This window comes from Pezoporus occidentalis, unplaced genomic scaffold (genome assembly GCF_034315485.1).
Source record: "Pezoporus occidentalis ecotype Australia unplaced genomic scaffold, CSIRO_AGI_Poc_V1 ctg36, whole genome shotgun sequence".
Lineage (NCBI taxonomy): Eukaryota > Metazoa > Chordata > Aves > Psittaciformes > Psittacidae > Pezoporus > Pezoporus occidentalis.
Window position 1 is genome coordinate 4,104,967 of NW_026915591.1, and position 16,092 is coordinate 4,121,058.

At 44.0% G+C, this 16,092-nt stretch overlaps 1 protein-coding gene across 9 annotated transcripts in view; it reads right to left on the reverse strand.

The window, feature by feature from the left end:
- RGS6 (regulator of G protein signaling 6) overlaps positions 1-16,092 on the reverse strand; it is a 293,323-nt gene that overhangs the window by 22,038 nt on the left and 255,193 nt on the right. For all 9 annotated transcript variants that reach the window (XR_009967060.1, XM_062630844.1, XM_062630845.1 and 6 more), the window contains 2 exons: positions 14,470-14,656; positions 124-213 (listed from right to left, as the gene is read on the reverse strand). Coding sequence is in view for 8 of the 9 variants with exons in the window: in XM_062630844.1 (XP_062486828.1) it covers positions 124-213; positions 14,470-14,656 (277 nt within the window). In the remaining variant the exon portion in view is untranslated. The remainder of the gene's footprint in view (positions 1-123; positions 214-14,469; positions 14,657-16,092) is intronic.

A 16,092-nucleotide genomic window follows, 5' to 3' on the forward strand; every position in this document is an offset into this window, starting at 1 on the left:
TCCTTTCTTAAATAAAGGAAAAAAAAAGAAATAAACAATATTTTCATTTTCACACTATCAGCAAGCAGCAGGCAAGAATCAAGAAGTGTTAAGAGATGCAAGCACGTCCTTTCCAACAGATACCTTCTTCTTTGCCAGCAATAAATCCTGGTAAGCATTTGAACGGAGGAAGCGCGCATAGCTGTCACTCTTCATCAGCTTGTAAATGTGCTCCTATGGGATGGAAGGAAATGAGAAACAGAGAATTGTTATCAAACCTCATTTAGACATCACATGCATTTAAAACACAGCGAATTAGAAGGAAGAGAGACCGATCAAAGTTCTAATTAAGTCTGCTATTATTGATTATCTGTGTTGTGGTAGTGTACAGGAGATCCATCCTGGGGCAGGACCCTGCTGTGCCTGGGGCTGTACGACCACAAAACAAAGAGATGGCCCTCACCCCCCAAACTGGCACACACTATTTAGTAATCAGTGTTACTCTCTGAAGCCCCCAGATTATAAGCAGGTGTCTAGCCAGGCTGAAACTACTGGGATGTCTCAAGAAGGAAGAAACAAACACCAGAAATCGTCCCATGGATTAGGTTTCATTTTACCACTCACAGATCTTGAACTCCCTTCCTGTTCACAGAGGAGAGCTGATACTTGGGCACATTTCATCTCCACTGAAGATATATATACTGAAAGTAAGCCAACCTGTTAACATCCTGAAAAAGCCTGTATTTCTGGTGACTATGCAGGGTGGTTATACAACTAGATCAGATGTGGATGGCTATAACATATACATGAAGTTATGTTAGATGAGTCCCTTTCATAGGTTCTTCTCCTAGCAAGTCAAACTGCTGTTTCCAGTTTGCTCTGAGAGCACTTACTATGTGCAGCTTCAAACTTACAAAGTGGTGTTTCATTGTGGCAGAACTTAATGCCTGCCCTTTTCCTGCCTATTTCCTTGCTTAGTTTTGCTTTCCTGCTGATAATCCCTTAACAATCAGTTCTTCTTCTAATTGTCCCTGGATTTGCAATAGATATTACCCCAAACACCAACAAAACAAAATCAAAATACTTTGACCAAATAATGACTGAGAACACGCTAAAGGAACTCAAGAGAAAAACAGGCACCCTGGGTGTTTCTCTTAGACTTTGCCCAGGGAAGCACTTTTATAGAGTTAATGAGCAATTTTATCTGTACTGATTTACACAATGTGAAATATTCTCTCCTGCCCTAAAGACACTGCACATGAAACTTTAGAACAGCCAAACCAGACTGAAGTTGCATAGGTTATTTCACAGTGTTAACAAGCCAAGCAGAATTCCCTTATCTTCGCCATCATGGGTAATTAGTGATGACCTGTCTATACACAGAACTGCTTAATTCAGCTTTCTTGCACTATTCAGTACAGTCTTAAGAAGGGCATAACTGCCACTGGGTTTCCTACAACACAGCATAAACGTATCCTTTGAGCTAGAACCTGGTATAGAACAATTTTTACTGGTTAATTTCCATACTTGCTTTTAGACCTGACACTTCTCATTTGTGTAGCACTATCTAGCTGAAGGGTGGCACAAGATTTTGCAATAGAAATGCTCAAATAACGCAATTTAGCAACTGTCACCCTTCCTTGCTGCAGAAAAACACAAGGGAGGGCATATCTTCATACTTCTCACCTACAGCACTGCCTTGACATTTCACACCCAGCTGTGGGTCATTTGCTTTATTTATTCAGGACAGAATGAGCCAAGTATGCATTAAGACAAGGAGAGGGAAAATAATGCACGTAATGGATATGGTAGTCAAAAAGTTTCTATTCCTTGGTGTGAATAAGGATTTTCAATATCAGCTCTTCTTTCAAATACTTCATCTAGGAGAAATTAAGGATTTGGTTGATTTATTATGATTATTGCAACCAGTTCATCTGTATTGTTACCTTTTAAGGTTTCTCAAGGAGACTCCATGTCCTCCTAATGAAAAACCCCACATGACTATATACCTGAAAATCTTTTTCCTTCCTCTTCCAGGACTATGAGGACACTGATGAGTAAGTAAGGCAGCCACCGTGTAGCCCATTAACAGCAAAGAGCCTGGTGGGTTTCCAGAGCCCTCCTCCTCCTAGCGGTCCTCCCTTGCAGCAACCAGTACATGAAGGCTGCTGATGGAAGGGAGTGCTGAGGGGTGCAGGAAGGTGCTGTGGGTAAGGTGGTGGGTGACAGACGTACTTTGATTAACTTTTTGATAGACACGTATTTTATTGTTGGTTTTTCAGTGCCTTTGGACTCCAAATGGTTTCTTTATCTGTGGTCAGACAACTGAGCTTGCTCTGAAAAACAATCTTCTGAAAATAACATCCATCGCCACACAGACAGGTCACATGAGCTGTTTGCAGGCCAAGGAGAACACTCCAGGCTGGCCATACAACCTGCCAGCACGCCAGTGACAACTATCATTCTTGCTCATGTCAAGACGACTTCACATGTTTGACCTTAAAACAGTGTAAATTCAACATCTGGCTGTGTGAAGGGGAAAAAATTACTTCGATCTTGAGATGAAATAAACCACAAGCTGACTTCTTAACTGAAGCCCTTCCCTGAGAAACAGGACTATTGCACACCCACAGCCCAACTGCCACTGTGATTAGCTAATTGGAATGAAACATTTTCTCTGCTTTTCACATCTTGGAATCACTGAACAGCAACACTGCTACTTTTCAGTGGTTCACCAAAGATGTAATCAAACAGGGAATAACTATCCCTAGGCTTTGAATGCTAATGAAGAAAGAAGGCTCGGCATAGGGGAAGCGAGGGACATGCATAGCTTCAGAAGCAAACTTCACTGCTTAGAATTCAAAGGGCTTGCTTTGAAAAAGCTCTGGACTGGAGGCACGAATGATACTCTGATCATTTATTTTACAGCACTGCCTTTCCGAAGCACCTACTGGAAGTCTGAGCCAGTTGCTCAGGTCAGCAAAGCCTGCCTTCCAATTTGCAACAGTACAGGACAGCTTACATTGCTGCAGCCAAAATCCCCGCTGAGATTGCACCATGAAGGTTCCTGCTAAAATTGTGGCTGCAGTGTGTGTTCAGCCCAGTTACACAACAAATCTAGCTGCAGGACAGGAAACGCCAGTGGCTAGGACATTTGTTTTGATCTTTAGCCTACACTGTTCTTCGCCACCAAGCTATTTTCTGCTATACTTTCTAAAATGCAGCTTTCTAGGGAGAATTTACAGCTAGCATTTAGCAGTTCCTCATTTTATAAATACATTGAAAGCTACTGGAGATCTAGCAATTGGAATACTGTGCTCAGTTTTGGTCCCCACTACACAAAAAAGATGTGGACATGCTGGAAAGGGTCCAGAGGAGGACCACAAAGATGATCAAAGGACTGGGAAGCCTGCCATGTGAGGCAAGTCTGAGAGAGAGAGAGCTGGATCGGTTCAGCCTTGAGAAAAGAAGGCTCAGGGGAAACCTTATCACCATGTTTCAGTATTTAAAGGGTGACTACAAAGAAGATGGAGGCTCCCTTTTTACAAGGAGTCACATGAAAAAGATAAGGGGTAATGGGCACAAGTTAGACCTGGGGAGATTCCGACTGGGCACAAGAGGAAAATTTTTCACAATGAGAACAATCAGCCATTGGAATAATCTTCTCAGGGACATGGTGGATTCCCAAACACTGGACGTTTTAAAAATTTGGCTGGACAGGATGTAGGAACATCTAGTCTAGGTCATTCTTGCCTAGAAAGGTTGGACCAGATGATCCTGGAGGCTGCTTCCAACCTCGTATTCTATGATTCTATGAACTGAGCTTATTCTTTGCAGAAGCCTGAGAACAGAGCATATCAACAGAGGTGTGTGCATGGACTTAGCTGCTCTATGCAACTTGTGCAAATTGGCTTGTCCCCTTCTATCATGGATTTTTAACTCACTTGGTCATTGTGACCCACTGGTCTCTCACATCTTATTTTACTGAGAAGCTGCTTTTGCTCCTCCTCTTTATCACATGGTGGAGAGGGAGCATAACCTCACCAAAAGACTGAACTCTCCAACTGCAGCCAGCATCTCTAGAAATGCACTGTATATACATGCACACTCCCTGACATACCTGACACTGCTGGCAAGAAATTTGAGACTTCCCATCCTTATGCTGAGAGAACTCATCATTTTGTAAAGTTCTTTATTAGAGGGTAAAGAGCTCATTGTTACTGGCTCCCTGAATACACAAAGCAAGTGCACTACTTGTGTAATTTTTAATGACACAGCTGCAGCTATGGACATTACAGCCTCTTGCAGTGTGAGCAATCTGGCCAGAATTATCACTGTGACACTTCTTTGTAAGTGCCATGGGAAGTTCCTGTGCCACACCTGCACAACAGCAGGAGATACATTACATCTAGACAGTGCGGCATCTCCCAGCTATTGCTGAGTACTGCTTCTCGGGTATGGCTCAGACTCTTGGCTCCCGGCTCTAGCTTCAAGACAGCAATCCTTTAGGGAGTCAAATTGCAAAAGCAAAAATGTAAAACAGTTGTATAACAGAATTGTCCAAGTGATCTAGTAAACCATTAAAGAAGGTAGCACCCTGCTTCTAAAGCCAAATAGAAAGCAGAGGGGGAAAGAAAAAATGTCTTTCAAGATATAGCCAGGAGCTGACAGACATCACACGTCCCACTGGTCTCCCCCGCAGCCTTACCAGCTATCTCTGAGCACCAAGCTGCCATCTCAGGCCACTGCAGTGGCAGCTGCGAGTGGAGACAGGGACTGACTTGACATGTGCGAGCAAGCCCTGGCGAGCTGGCTTTTTGAGCTGACCAGTCACTTAGTCCTTCACACAGTGTGCTGTTGATGAGTGCTGGCTGTACTGGTGATTCCCTGAGAGGACGGATGCACATTTGGAAATGTCAGTCTAATGTGGAGGGTGACACATTAACCTGCATTTCTAATTACAGTGCATTTCGTCACCAGGAAGCGAGCAATTCCCTTACAAAACTGCTGCAAGCAGAGCAGATTTGCTCTCAAATATCCCCAGAACTGTGTCCCCAGACCCTGAACCAAGGCAACAGGATCTGAGTGCATATCTTCTTGAGAAAAAGGTAGACCCCTTTTGTGTTTTATGCACCTGAATCACATCTCCTCCATGGTGGCAAGAACTATGCAGCAGTCCTGAGGGCTATCAAGGTCCACTGAGCATCTTCTCTGTACCTGGCCTTGTATCACTTCAGACAGCATAACTATCCCACTTGCCATTGCCAGATACATAAAGGAGAACAAAGAGTAAAATTTAAAGGAGGAAATGTTGTCACTTCTGTGAACTAGAAAACAAAGGAACCAGCCAGGTAAATCACAAAAACACCCTTTTCTACAGATACGTGAAACCACCAGGAAATCCCGCCCCTGACAGCTGACAACTTAAGTGCAGGGAAATAAACCCCAGTAAGGTTCAGCATCTCTCGGCTGTTTCCCTTCCACGAGCTCTATCTTTGGAAAGTGATGAAGGACAAGCTCTGTAAATTTTCTTGACAAGAGGGGAAGGGATAAAAGAAAAAAGTTTGCAATCCAGACGGGAACGTGGGAGGTGGTTGAGATAGCAGAAACTGCCTCAAAGCAGCACCTGCTTCAAATCAATGTGCTGCAATGGAATCTCAAGCCTGCCTCCCCCCTTGCAGTCAAAGTGCAGTGACCCTGAGGAGGGCAGAGGTGGGAGCCAAGAAGGACCTTGAGAACACCCAACAATATGTGGGAAAAAAAAATGAATGATAAAAAATAGTAACAACCCCTGACTTGCACAAGGCACCCAGTGCATCTCAGGGACTGAGAGCAGTTGTTTTTAGAAGAAAATCTTGGTTCTTTCCTCTGAATCATGTATATGAGAGGAGTGATCCAATTCTAATCCCACCTGTATTTTAGCCATTGTGAGCTCTGAACATCAGTTAGATTCCAGAAAACCCTTAAATTTTAATTTGCTGAACTTGTTTTATCTGTTTGTGCCTAAAACCAGCTTTAACTGATCATGGGAAGTAGGGGGAATCGTTTCAAACACAGGTATCCCATTTAGGGCATTTTTAGCCCATTACAGGGGACTTACACTAAAGGTAGACAGCTGTTGAAATTCACTTGAGCCTCAAGGGCCTGCTTTGCCCTTCATAAGCTAGTCAGAAGCCTCCTTGCTGTAGCTCTCCCACTAACATCTTTTGAATTGCTCTGGAACACCCCTTCAGTCCATCACCAACACCTGGTATTAAGCTAGTGAGAGCTGATTTGAAGACCCTTTTGTATTGCAAGCACACGAACACCAGCAGCCGCCCATCTGGCCAACTCCAAGGGAGATTTGCAGAATGTCAGACAAAACCATTAGAAGAAAAGCTCACAAGCAACGTAAAGCAGTAGATTAAACAACTAAATAAATAAGAGCAAACCACAGTGAATGTTAATGTTTGTTCTACCTGTATGCTGGGCACTGGGGAGGCATTTACTGCAGATCTGCCTCAGTGAACGCCTTGCAGCCTTCGCTGGAAGGATGGTTACGGATGCCAGTTGAGACCCTGCCTGGGGCTTGCTTTTCAAGAGCTGTGTGTATAGCACAAAGAGGACGTGGGAAGGAGAAAGCAGAGAGACGCTTCTCTGAGCACACAGTGTGTGACCGCCCCACCTTCCAATTATACTTGGCAGCAGCCTAATATCTTTCTGCTGGCACCTCCACTTTGCATGGACATCTGCAGCAGAGGAGGTGAGGTTAACCTGTGCCAGCATGCATGCATGCTGCAGTCAGCAAAACCTGGTATCCAGGGGCTTTTGGAGATGTATCCTATTCACCTTGTTGAACTCTTCTCAGCCTATTCTCAGGAACCCTGCCTGACCAGCAAGACCCCCCACCATACCACCACCAGGGTCTTCCAAAAAGCCAAAGAGAGGAAAGGAGAACTACTCCTCTTTAGCAGTTACTTGTGTTGCTCCTTAATGCAACAGTTTTTAGGATCAATTATGATCAATTGCCATTCAGTCTTACTGACAATGCACTTCAGAGAAAGGAGGAAAAAATGCTGCACCAGCTCTGGGAGCTGAAGTAGCAGGCACAGTTGAGATGAGGCAAGCAGTGAAGAAGCTGCAGAAGAAAAGACCTTCACGCTTCCCCTGACTGAACATGATGGGAAAACACCAGTGGGGTGGAGGACGCAGAGAAACACAGGGGTTTTATTCCAATTCCCTGTAGTGGCTCCAAATGCCTGCTAAGAATGCCTCTGGGTCTACTTATTCTTGCCCCTGCATTTAGGATTTTACACTTCTCAAAAATGCTGTCTTGCCTGCACACATTAACCAGCCCCCTTCAGAAGGTTTTCTGGTGCCTTCCAGTAGTGCCATCTAGCAGGGTGAGGGCAAATGGGTGCTCTGGCTGCTGTGGGAGCACTTGGCTTTCCTTGATTTATGATTTAAAAAGAAATATTTCCGGTTGGTAACTGGCATGTAAGGGTCTTGACCTGAGAATGAACTGCTCGGGAAAATCTGAACAATATCTTTTTGGCCACTCTCAAGTTATTTAAGAGACATAATAATTTACACCCAGAGTTTCAGCTGGTGGTGCATTTTCTTCACACACAACCAAGTTGGTTTTGATACTAAGGGAAAAAAAAGGGGAAAAAAAAGATGAATAATTATATGGTAATATAGACTAACCTCCCTGATAAACTAAAAAGCATAAAACCTCTTTTCAGGCCACAAATGAAATTACACAGGGCTGAAGGCACAGGAATGTAAGAAAGAGCTTTAACAGGAGGGATAACTGTAAGCAATGAGAGCTCATTTTGAGTAATACACAGAAATCCTTTGTTTAGCCCTGTAGATACATAGTTGGAAACACAATGTAAATCTTCTGTGGGAAAGTGCATTGATAAAACTAACACATAAATTTAGCTTTGGCTCCTCTGTAAATTGATGAGAAAACTGGTTTGCTTCATACCTTCAAACATACAAATGGGAAGGCAGAGCTGCTGGGTGGCCTATGGCAGGCACGGTGAGGAGGACTACAGAGGCAAAGGGGTCAGCCTGGAACTGCAGGAGGATTTAGTCCTAAATATAGCAAGGGCTATCCTGGGAGACACGAGTGGGCTGCTGGGAGTCTAACGCCATATGAGCAGCTTTAGGGTTTGAGAACAATGATTGTGGCTAAGAGGCTGATTCTCTCAATATGGACCAAATCCTGGCTACTGGCAAAAAGCCCAAGTAAACAGGTTTTCCTGGGAGGAGGGGACAACCTCGTGTGGCATGTGAGGGACTGGCATCTCTTTTACGAACAATATCTAGGAATTGCAGCAATGAAGACGTTTTGTTTTCTTTCACTCCTATACATTCTGTGGTATAGCTATGAGAAGTAACTACATAAGTTTTTGAGTAACACCCTGACCCCTGTAGGGCTGTCTGCAGCTTCCTCTTTTTGTTTTCTCTGGAGAAAATCCTGCCAAAAAACTCAGTTGTGCCGTGGAGAGGAACATGCAGAATCCCTCACACAGCAGAAAGGAAATTCTGTTGCACTGGGGCAGTCTGTGTCCCACAGGAGAGAGTGACAGAGCAGGATGCAGCCCTACAGAAACAAGCAGCAGACAGCTTCTGAGTAAAGGTGGCTATGCTCATATAGGGACCACCAGCATAAAAAGCCTTCCATGCCTCATCAACATTTTGGCTGTAAGATATCTGCTGCAATACCACCTTAGACTGCCTTTAAATGGTTGAGCTCCAGCTCTTGGAATCTAGCTACAAATGCATATTGAAACTTACAACTGTTCGCCAATGAACCCCATCCTGACAGCACACAACAGTCATACCTGCTGTGGGCTGAGAAGGGGATATACAAAATGCAATGCTGACAAATCTCTCCAGGTTTTGTTTGGTTTTTTTCCTTTTTTTTTTTTTTTTTAATTAGAAGGTTAAACACTCTCAGAGATAATAAACCCTCAGGAAAATTAAAGACCACAGTATTCCTGCAGCACACCAGTTTGTGATTCATCCACAAGAACATTCACCCATTGTCCAGGACAAGTGGACTCCTAGAGTCCTGGCTTCTCAGGTAGAAAAGGATGCACTTGCAAACACTTTCACTCCCTGACTGGGAGAAACAGAACAGTGTCAGCTGCTTCCTGACCTTCACATGAAGAGGAAGTGCTCTGCATTTGACATGCAGTTGTTTCTTGCATTCAGGAAGCACAGTGCACACTAACTGGCACAAGAGTCCAGGAGTCTGAATGCTGAATTCAATTTTTAAGCAAGCTAGAGACTTTCCCATGCAATCCATTTAAAGGTATTTTTTTTGAGTTAGGAAATGTCTGGCACATAAGGCACTGTTACTGCTCGTGCATGTCGTTCTAGCTAGCTTGGCAGGAGCAACACTGAATAACAGGCAGACTATTGTCCTGTGGGAATTGCTGACTGTTCTTGTCACCCCATTCCCATGATCTTTCATTTGGAGAGATCTGCTATCTTCTGTCACTATGTGTGCAAGGACAGAGCTCGCTCCTGACTTTTTCCTAGCCCTTTTCCACCCATGTGTAACAGAGGGGCATTAGCTTAGAAAGCAGTTTGATCCCTGATGCCTTCAGAGACAGAAAGGCAACAGCAAGACAAAGGCCGAATGTTAGTTTTTTTTCATATAGCATGATTACTAAACCACAAATTAAAAATGAAAGGCAAAAGATAAAAGGAGAACTTTCTGATGTGTGGTGTGTATGTACATTTTGAAAACCCCAAGAAAATAATAACACTGAGTATCTGCTCTTACATAAAGCTCTGCTTCAAGTCTTTTGTTTCCTGCTTTGCACAGCACCAGGTACACCAACACAAGCCTCCACCATCACTTCCCTATTTTTGTTGCAGTCATCCAATTGCTCTTCTGGGTGTATATGTGGGGCTCTTGTTTTTAGATTCTGTTTGGTTGCAGGTTGTTTTGTGAAATCCACAAGGGAAGGGGCTTGCATTTTTTTTGTGTGTGTAACAAAGACACAGAAAGAGGGAGGCTTCACATGAAGGCTGTTTCTACAGTCACTGTAACCCAGATACAGAGAAGACAACTGGAGTGCAGTGTAAGGAAGGATTTTCTCCTTCAGTCCCACAGAATAAAAGCCAAAGGAGAAGAGAATAAAGATGAAGCACTCATGCAGTTCCTGACCTTCGCAGAAAGGTCCAGACTGTCAAAAGCCTCCAGGATACCCAGGCCTGGATATCATCCATCTGTACATTATGGATGCAGCACTGCAGTGCTTTTAATTCCCTGTAGTACAAGTGCCAGGTTTCTGAGGAGTGAGCAGTGCTGGCTCAGGTGGACTTGAGCCTCCCTTCAAGGCAGAGCACCTGGGTTTGCCCCATGTCCCCTTGCTGCCTGCATTTCCAGCGTGAGCTGCTTTGCTGTTACCTCGATTCTCCATCCTTAGCCACCATCCTTTACAGACCTCCAGCAACTGGGGTGACTGGGTGAGATTTTAAGAAAATAGGAATAATATTTCTTCAAGTTCTTATATGAAAAATGATACAGATGCTCAATGGGTGATTATTTTCATGCTTTCCTTCCATGCTGTGATTTTGCTCTAGACAAAAGGAGTTCTTTTGACCACTGAATAGGCACCAGGCACACACTCCTTTATATGCTTGCTGTCACATCCTGTGCACTCTTGAAAAGACAAAGTCAGTGGAAGAAAGTCACCCTTTGTTTTCTCTTCTTGCTAGAATATGAAATCCTACTTCCAAGAGAGCCTTGCTTAACTTGGAGTTTCTTTTTTAATTCAAGAGGATCCTGTCAAGCTCTGTCAGTGCTCCCAGCTTCCTGATGGGAGCAGACTGCGAACTAAGGACTGATCACTTACAAATAGTATAGTCACAGTCCAGAACAAACTGAACCAACACCTGGGGCAGCTGAAAGCATGCACTGGACCCAAATCTTAAATCTCAGACTATAGTTAAGGAAGAAATTTTTTATGTTGAGAGTGGTGAAACACTGGAACAGGTTTCCCAGACAGGTGGTAGATGCCTCAGCCCTGGAGATATTCAAGGCCAGGCTGGACAAGACTTTGAGCAACTTCATCCAGTTGAAGATACCCCTGCTCATAGCAGGAGGGTTGGACTAGATGACATTTGAATCTCCCTTCCAACCCAAAGTATTCTATGACTCAGATATGGGCCAGGTACATTTCTGGTTTGAGCAGAGTTTGGCATTATGGTCTAAATCTGATCTGGTGTTAAGCCAAGGATCTGCACAGTACAGTTAAAATACCTAACTGAGCCCGAATTAGAATTGAATTTCCCTGAATCATCGTCACAGAAAGAAGACCTGGTAAGGTAAAGGAATTCCTTCAGGTAAGGGAATGTGAATCTAAAACTCTGGTTTTATCTATTAAAGAAAAAAACAATAAAGGAAACAGGAAAGTAATTCCAAAGACAGCTAGGTGGTTTACCTTACTCTAGTATACCTGGCTCTGAAGCCTACCAGTAAAAGTCCCTATAAGCAAACATTACAGGAGACACAACGCATTCTTGTGATACTAGCGCCCAATGCCAAGGCACTGAGGAAAGAATTAAAAACTTTCTGAAGGCAGAAAGACACTTCAGGGAAGGCAAGGAGATGCTGGAAGGTACGAGAGGGGGAAATGTTTAAAAACTAATAACGTGCTGTACAGATGAGCTGTAATTGTCACACTCACAGCTCTGGGATCCCATGTCAAAGATGAATTCCTTTGGCTGTCAGCAGCTTCGTTAGCCAAAAGAGGACATTCATATGGACCCAAACCTATTTACTTTCCAGAGCTGGCTCTGCCTGTTTCATATTGCAGGGCCCCGCATTGGTTGTTCAATGATGCTGATAACTCCTGTGGGAGCTTACATCCTGCTAAGTAGTACACTGTTTAATTGAACTGACCTTTCCCGATGGTGGCCCTTGTATTAAAAGCTGCTTTACTCCCCAGTGAAAATGGTTTGATAATCATAATATTTTACTCAGTGAACAGTTGTTTAAGAGAAGAAAATAATCAGCTAAACTGGTAGGCTTGCCTCTGGAGGCGTCCAGCACTAAAATGATGAAAGGTGATGCAGATCAAGATAGCTGGCACAGCTGTCAATCAAGACAGAGCTAGGAGCAGGGGCTGTGCTGCTTAAGGATGGGGGGCACCAGCAAACCAGCTGGCTGGGGAAGGCCAGCACAGGTGAACCCAGAACAGCACGCTCTGCTTGGAGCTGAGATGAGGTGGCACAGCTTGAGTGGGACATGGGGTGGGCAAGGGCATGTGCAGGAGATGCATCAAGAGAAGGAGGCTCTCTGCAAGTGGAGTGGTGCAGGACTCCAGGGTGCAGTGGCAGCAGCAATGGTGGCTAAGTATCTTAAACTGAGATGGGGAAATGGCAAAACACTTGCTTCTGTAATACAGGAATCCATTTCCCTCCAGAGTGGCGTTGGGATGAAGAGATCTTAAGCAAGAGGCATGGTTTATTGGAAGATCCCTTCTCTCCTTGTTTTATTCCAGGCCAGTTGCCATACCAGATGGTCATCCATCATCTGGAAGAGCTCCTTGGGGCTAGGAGCCAAGGTTGTACAAAGCAGCACATTGATGTAGACTGTTAAGCACCTGATAACAGACAATGCTTTGTAGACTGTGTTCTGCTACACTTTCCCCTTCCCGAGCACAGCAGTGTGTTCATTTCCAGCACTTTTTATACAGAACTGGCATTTTGCAGGTCTCACAGGTCAGCTTCACCTTCTCCAATTTTTCCAATGCAGGAGCAGCAATTTCATTTTCTTAGTTCAGCCAACCCTTTTCTTCCTCTTAGTGTATCGGAGCTGCAGGCATTCAAAGAATGTGTTGTTCAGTAAACTATTTTTCTTCTTGTTCTTTATTCACAAGGATGTTACAGTTGTTTTCCTCTTTGTGCTAAAGATACACAGGGCAGGACAGCACTTACATTTTCCTTCCCACAGTGTGGTGTTTTGACTGGTTATGTCTGGTTAAGTTCCTAGGAATGTGGGATGTGTGGGAGCTCTCATGGGCTCCTGATGCCAGGGTGCCAAGATAAGGCAGCTGGGCTGTGACCTGCTGCAGATTCATGGACAACAGAGCCCCCAGTGTGGCAGGACTGACCTGGGGGAGACATCAGGACAATACCTGGGAGACAGAGAGAGCACTGGGGGGACCTACATTGGCTCTGCGAAGTGGATGTGGAAACAAAAACATCCCCTCTCTGGGATGAGCCAGTAAAAGATAATGTTGCTCCAGCTTCACAAGGGCACTATGCCCTTCAGCAGCATCCTGTTTCTCCCTGGTTTTCTTAGACAGCCTTCTTAGCTATCTGGTCAAGCAGTCAGAGACAGCTTGCTTGGCCTTTGGAGAGCAACTAGAGCTGTCCACTGCACAAGAAGGTAACTGGGTTCACCTTTCACATTCTTATCTTCTCTTGGCACAGATTCAGTCTCCAAAAGGACCATAGCTGGGCCTGAAGATATACCTTTGCCTCATACTTGAACTGAGGACATCCATCAGCATAAAAATCCTTAAAAATAAAATTAACCCAACGAGCTAAAATTGCATTCTAACTGCAAGAGCTCCAGCTTGATTTCATCAACTCCCCTTTGAATGGCAATTACACTGTGAACTGCTCAGTTCAAGCCTAAATCCTGTGTCTTCTTCTGATTAAATACTCATTGTCTAAACCTCCATCTTATTCTCAGTACTTCGATTTATCAATTTAATCAATCCCCCCACTATTCACCTATCTGCTTCAACCTGCGTTTTGCCACCACCATTTTTTTTTAGATGATGCAAATTTGCGGAAGTTCATGTAACTGCAAAGCAAAAAATACATCTTAGCCAGAATGTCTTCATACTCATGTGTTTCTCGGCTTTAAAAAGAACATTTAAGTTGCCTGATGTTCACAGGGGATTACCTTGAAACTTTGCACACATTCCTTCTATGCTGGCCCAAAGGAGCAAGATGCATTCAGGAAAATATAGTATTTGATGCTGGCTTGAAAAATTCATTGTTTAACCTTGTATAAGTGGTCCACAACATCTCCCCAGACACTGAAATATTTTGTTAGTGGAGTATTTTGAAGAACTGCCTTTGAACACCAATTTAAAGACAATATAAGAACAGTGATTTTTTTTTCATTTGCTGTTGGTTTTACTACATGCTTTTGATAAAAATGATTACAAGGACAGTAACTTTTAATTGTGTCCTCGGTAATATTTGCCAAATGAGCCCTTCTTCCAGCTTGCTGCGCCTTGCAGACTTGTAAATTTTGGAACATTTGTTCCCAGAGGAGCATTAGCCTGTTATAATGGACAGATTCAAAGAAAATATCATTTACCCAGCTTGAACAGATATCCTCAAAGTCACTTCAAACTGTGCGTCTCCTTTTTCTTACAAGTGAGCAGTGACAATGTGATAGTGGAATATCACAGAAAAACTGAAAGGTTTATTAGCAGTAGTTCCATAAAATCAAAACCAAACCTGTGCATCTTCATATGTATATCTCCCTGGGTCTTTGACATTTTGGCTTGTTTTCTCATAGCTGTGGGAATCCAGGTTGATAGCACTTTGAGCCCCAGGAGCTAGAAATTCTTGCCAGATTTCTTCCACTCTGGTGGCTACATCCTGCAGAGGTTGTTTCTTGAGATCCTGGACAGCCAACCAAAACCTGTACTCAGCAAAAATTAAAACAGAACAGAAAAAGAGAGAAATCTATATGACTTCATGGATATGCCTGGGCAGAGTCCTCAGACACAGATATAGAGCCTAACCCCACATCTAGCTAAATTCACAGACGGCTCTCCACTTAGCACGATTTCAGGGCAAGGTGTAATATACTTTACACCAAACCTTTACACTCTGGCTAAGATCAGAACAGTGACACACAGAGAAGTAATACATTCTTATTCAAACCACCCTGCAGAGGTGTGACATTGGATATGCAAACAGGAAAACTCCAGAATCGTGCAGTCTTTTTGACTTGTAGACTGAAGAGCATTCAGATGGATGCTGTGGGAAGAGATGAATCTTGTCATGGCCACGCTCCAGTTCTAGGGGGATATTTTCTTGACTGGACCACACTTACAGGCTAAAATAACATCATAAACATTGAGAAGATACTATCTTTGATGGCCAAGGGCATAATTTAAATCTCAATCTGTGAAACCAAAGGACACAGAATATTTTTGCAAGACTAGGGAAAAAAAAAAAGTATTTTGTTGGTGGTGCTGGTATTATTTATTGCTGACAGAAATATGCTCTTTCAGGTTATCAATTCAGAAGATGCCTACCTCCCAGTAGCCATTTGTTTTGGTCAACTCTACTTTCTAGCAAGAAGATATGCCCCAAGGCCTCTGCCCTGGGTGCCCAGGTCCTGCAACACGGCTGAATGGGTACAATAGTGCTCTGTGGGGACTGCTGAGGGCTATAGGCCAAATAGTTACAGAAGGTACCTTTGCAGCCACCTGCAATAGCCAGCTCTTTCCTACCCCAAGGCAAAGGAGTCCATTGCCCAGGGATGACAAGAAGGCCAGAACTGTGCAGTGGGGACAGGGTTTGTCTGGGTCACTGCTTGCTCAGGGCATCTGCAAGAGCTGCACAACTTAAAAAGTTCTGCTCCCCCCTTTGTCACTATGGGAGACTACTAAATGAACCAGTTGAACTTTAACTGAAAAGTCTGATTTCCCACCCCTAATGACTTAATGGTGGCAACACGCTGGCACGCAGCAAATGTCCCTCCATGGCGGAAGGAGGAAGATAAAGTCTCTCCCAAACCAAAATCCCATTGGCAGTGAGGGTGGGTGGAGGAGCCAGCAGCCCAGTGACTCCTGTGCTGTTTCTGACCCTTGTTTCCTTACTTTTACCAGTTCCTAACCACCTCAGAAACACCGGGGTTATTGTAATCAAATGAGGCCCCTAACCCATTTAGCTTGGTCCCCTACCTGTAACAGAGGAAAACAGTCAGTCTGGGAGGAAAAAAACATGCTCACTGGATGCAAGGACAGGCTCAATCTTCCTTGCCTGTCCTCTGCTCCTCCCCTACCAGGCCTAATGCCACAGCCCTGACTCACCCAAGCCACTTGATTGTATTCCTTCATATGGTTT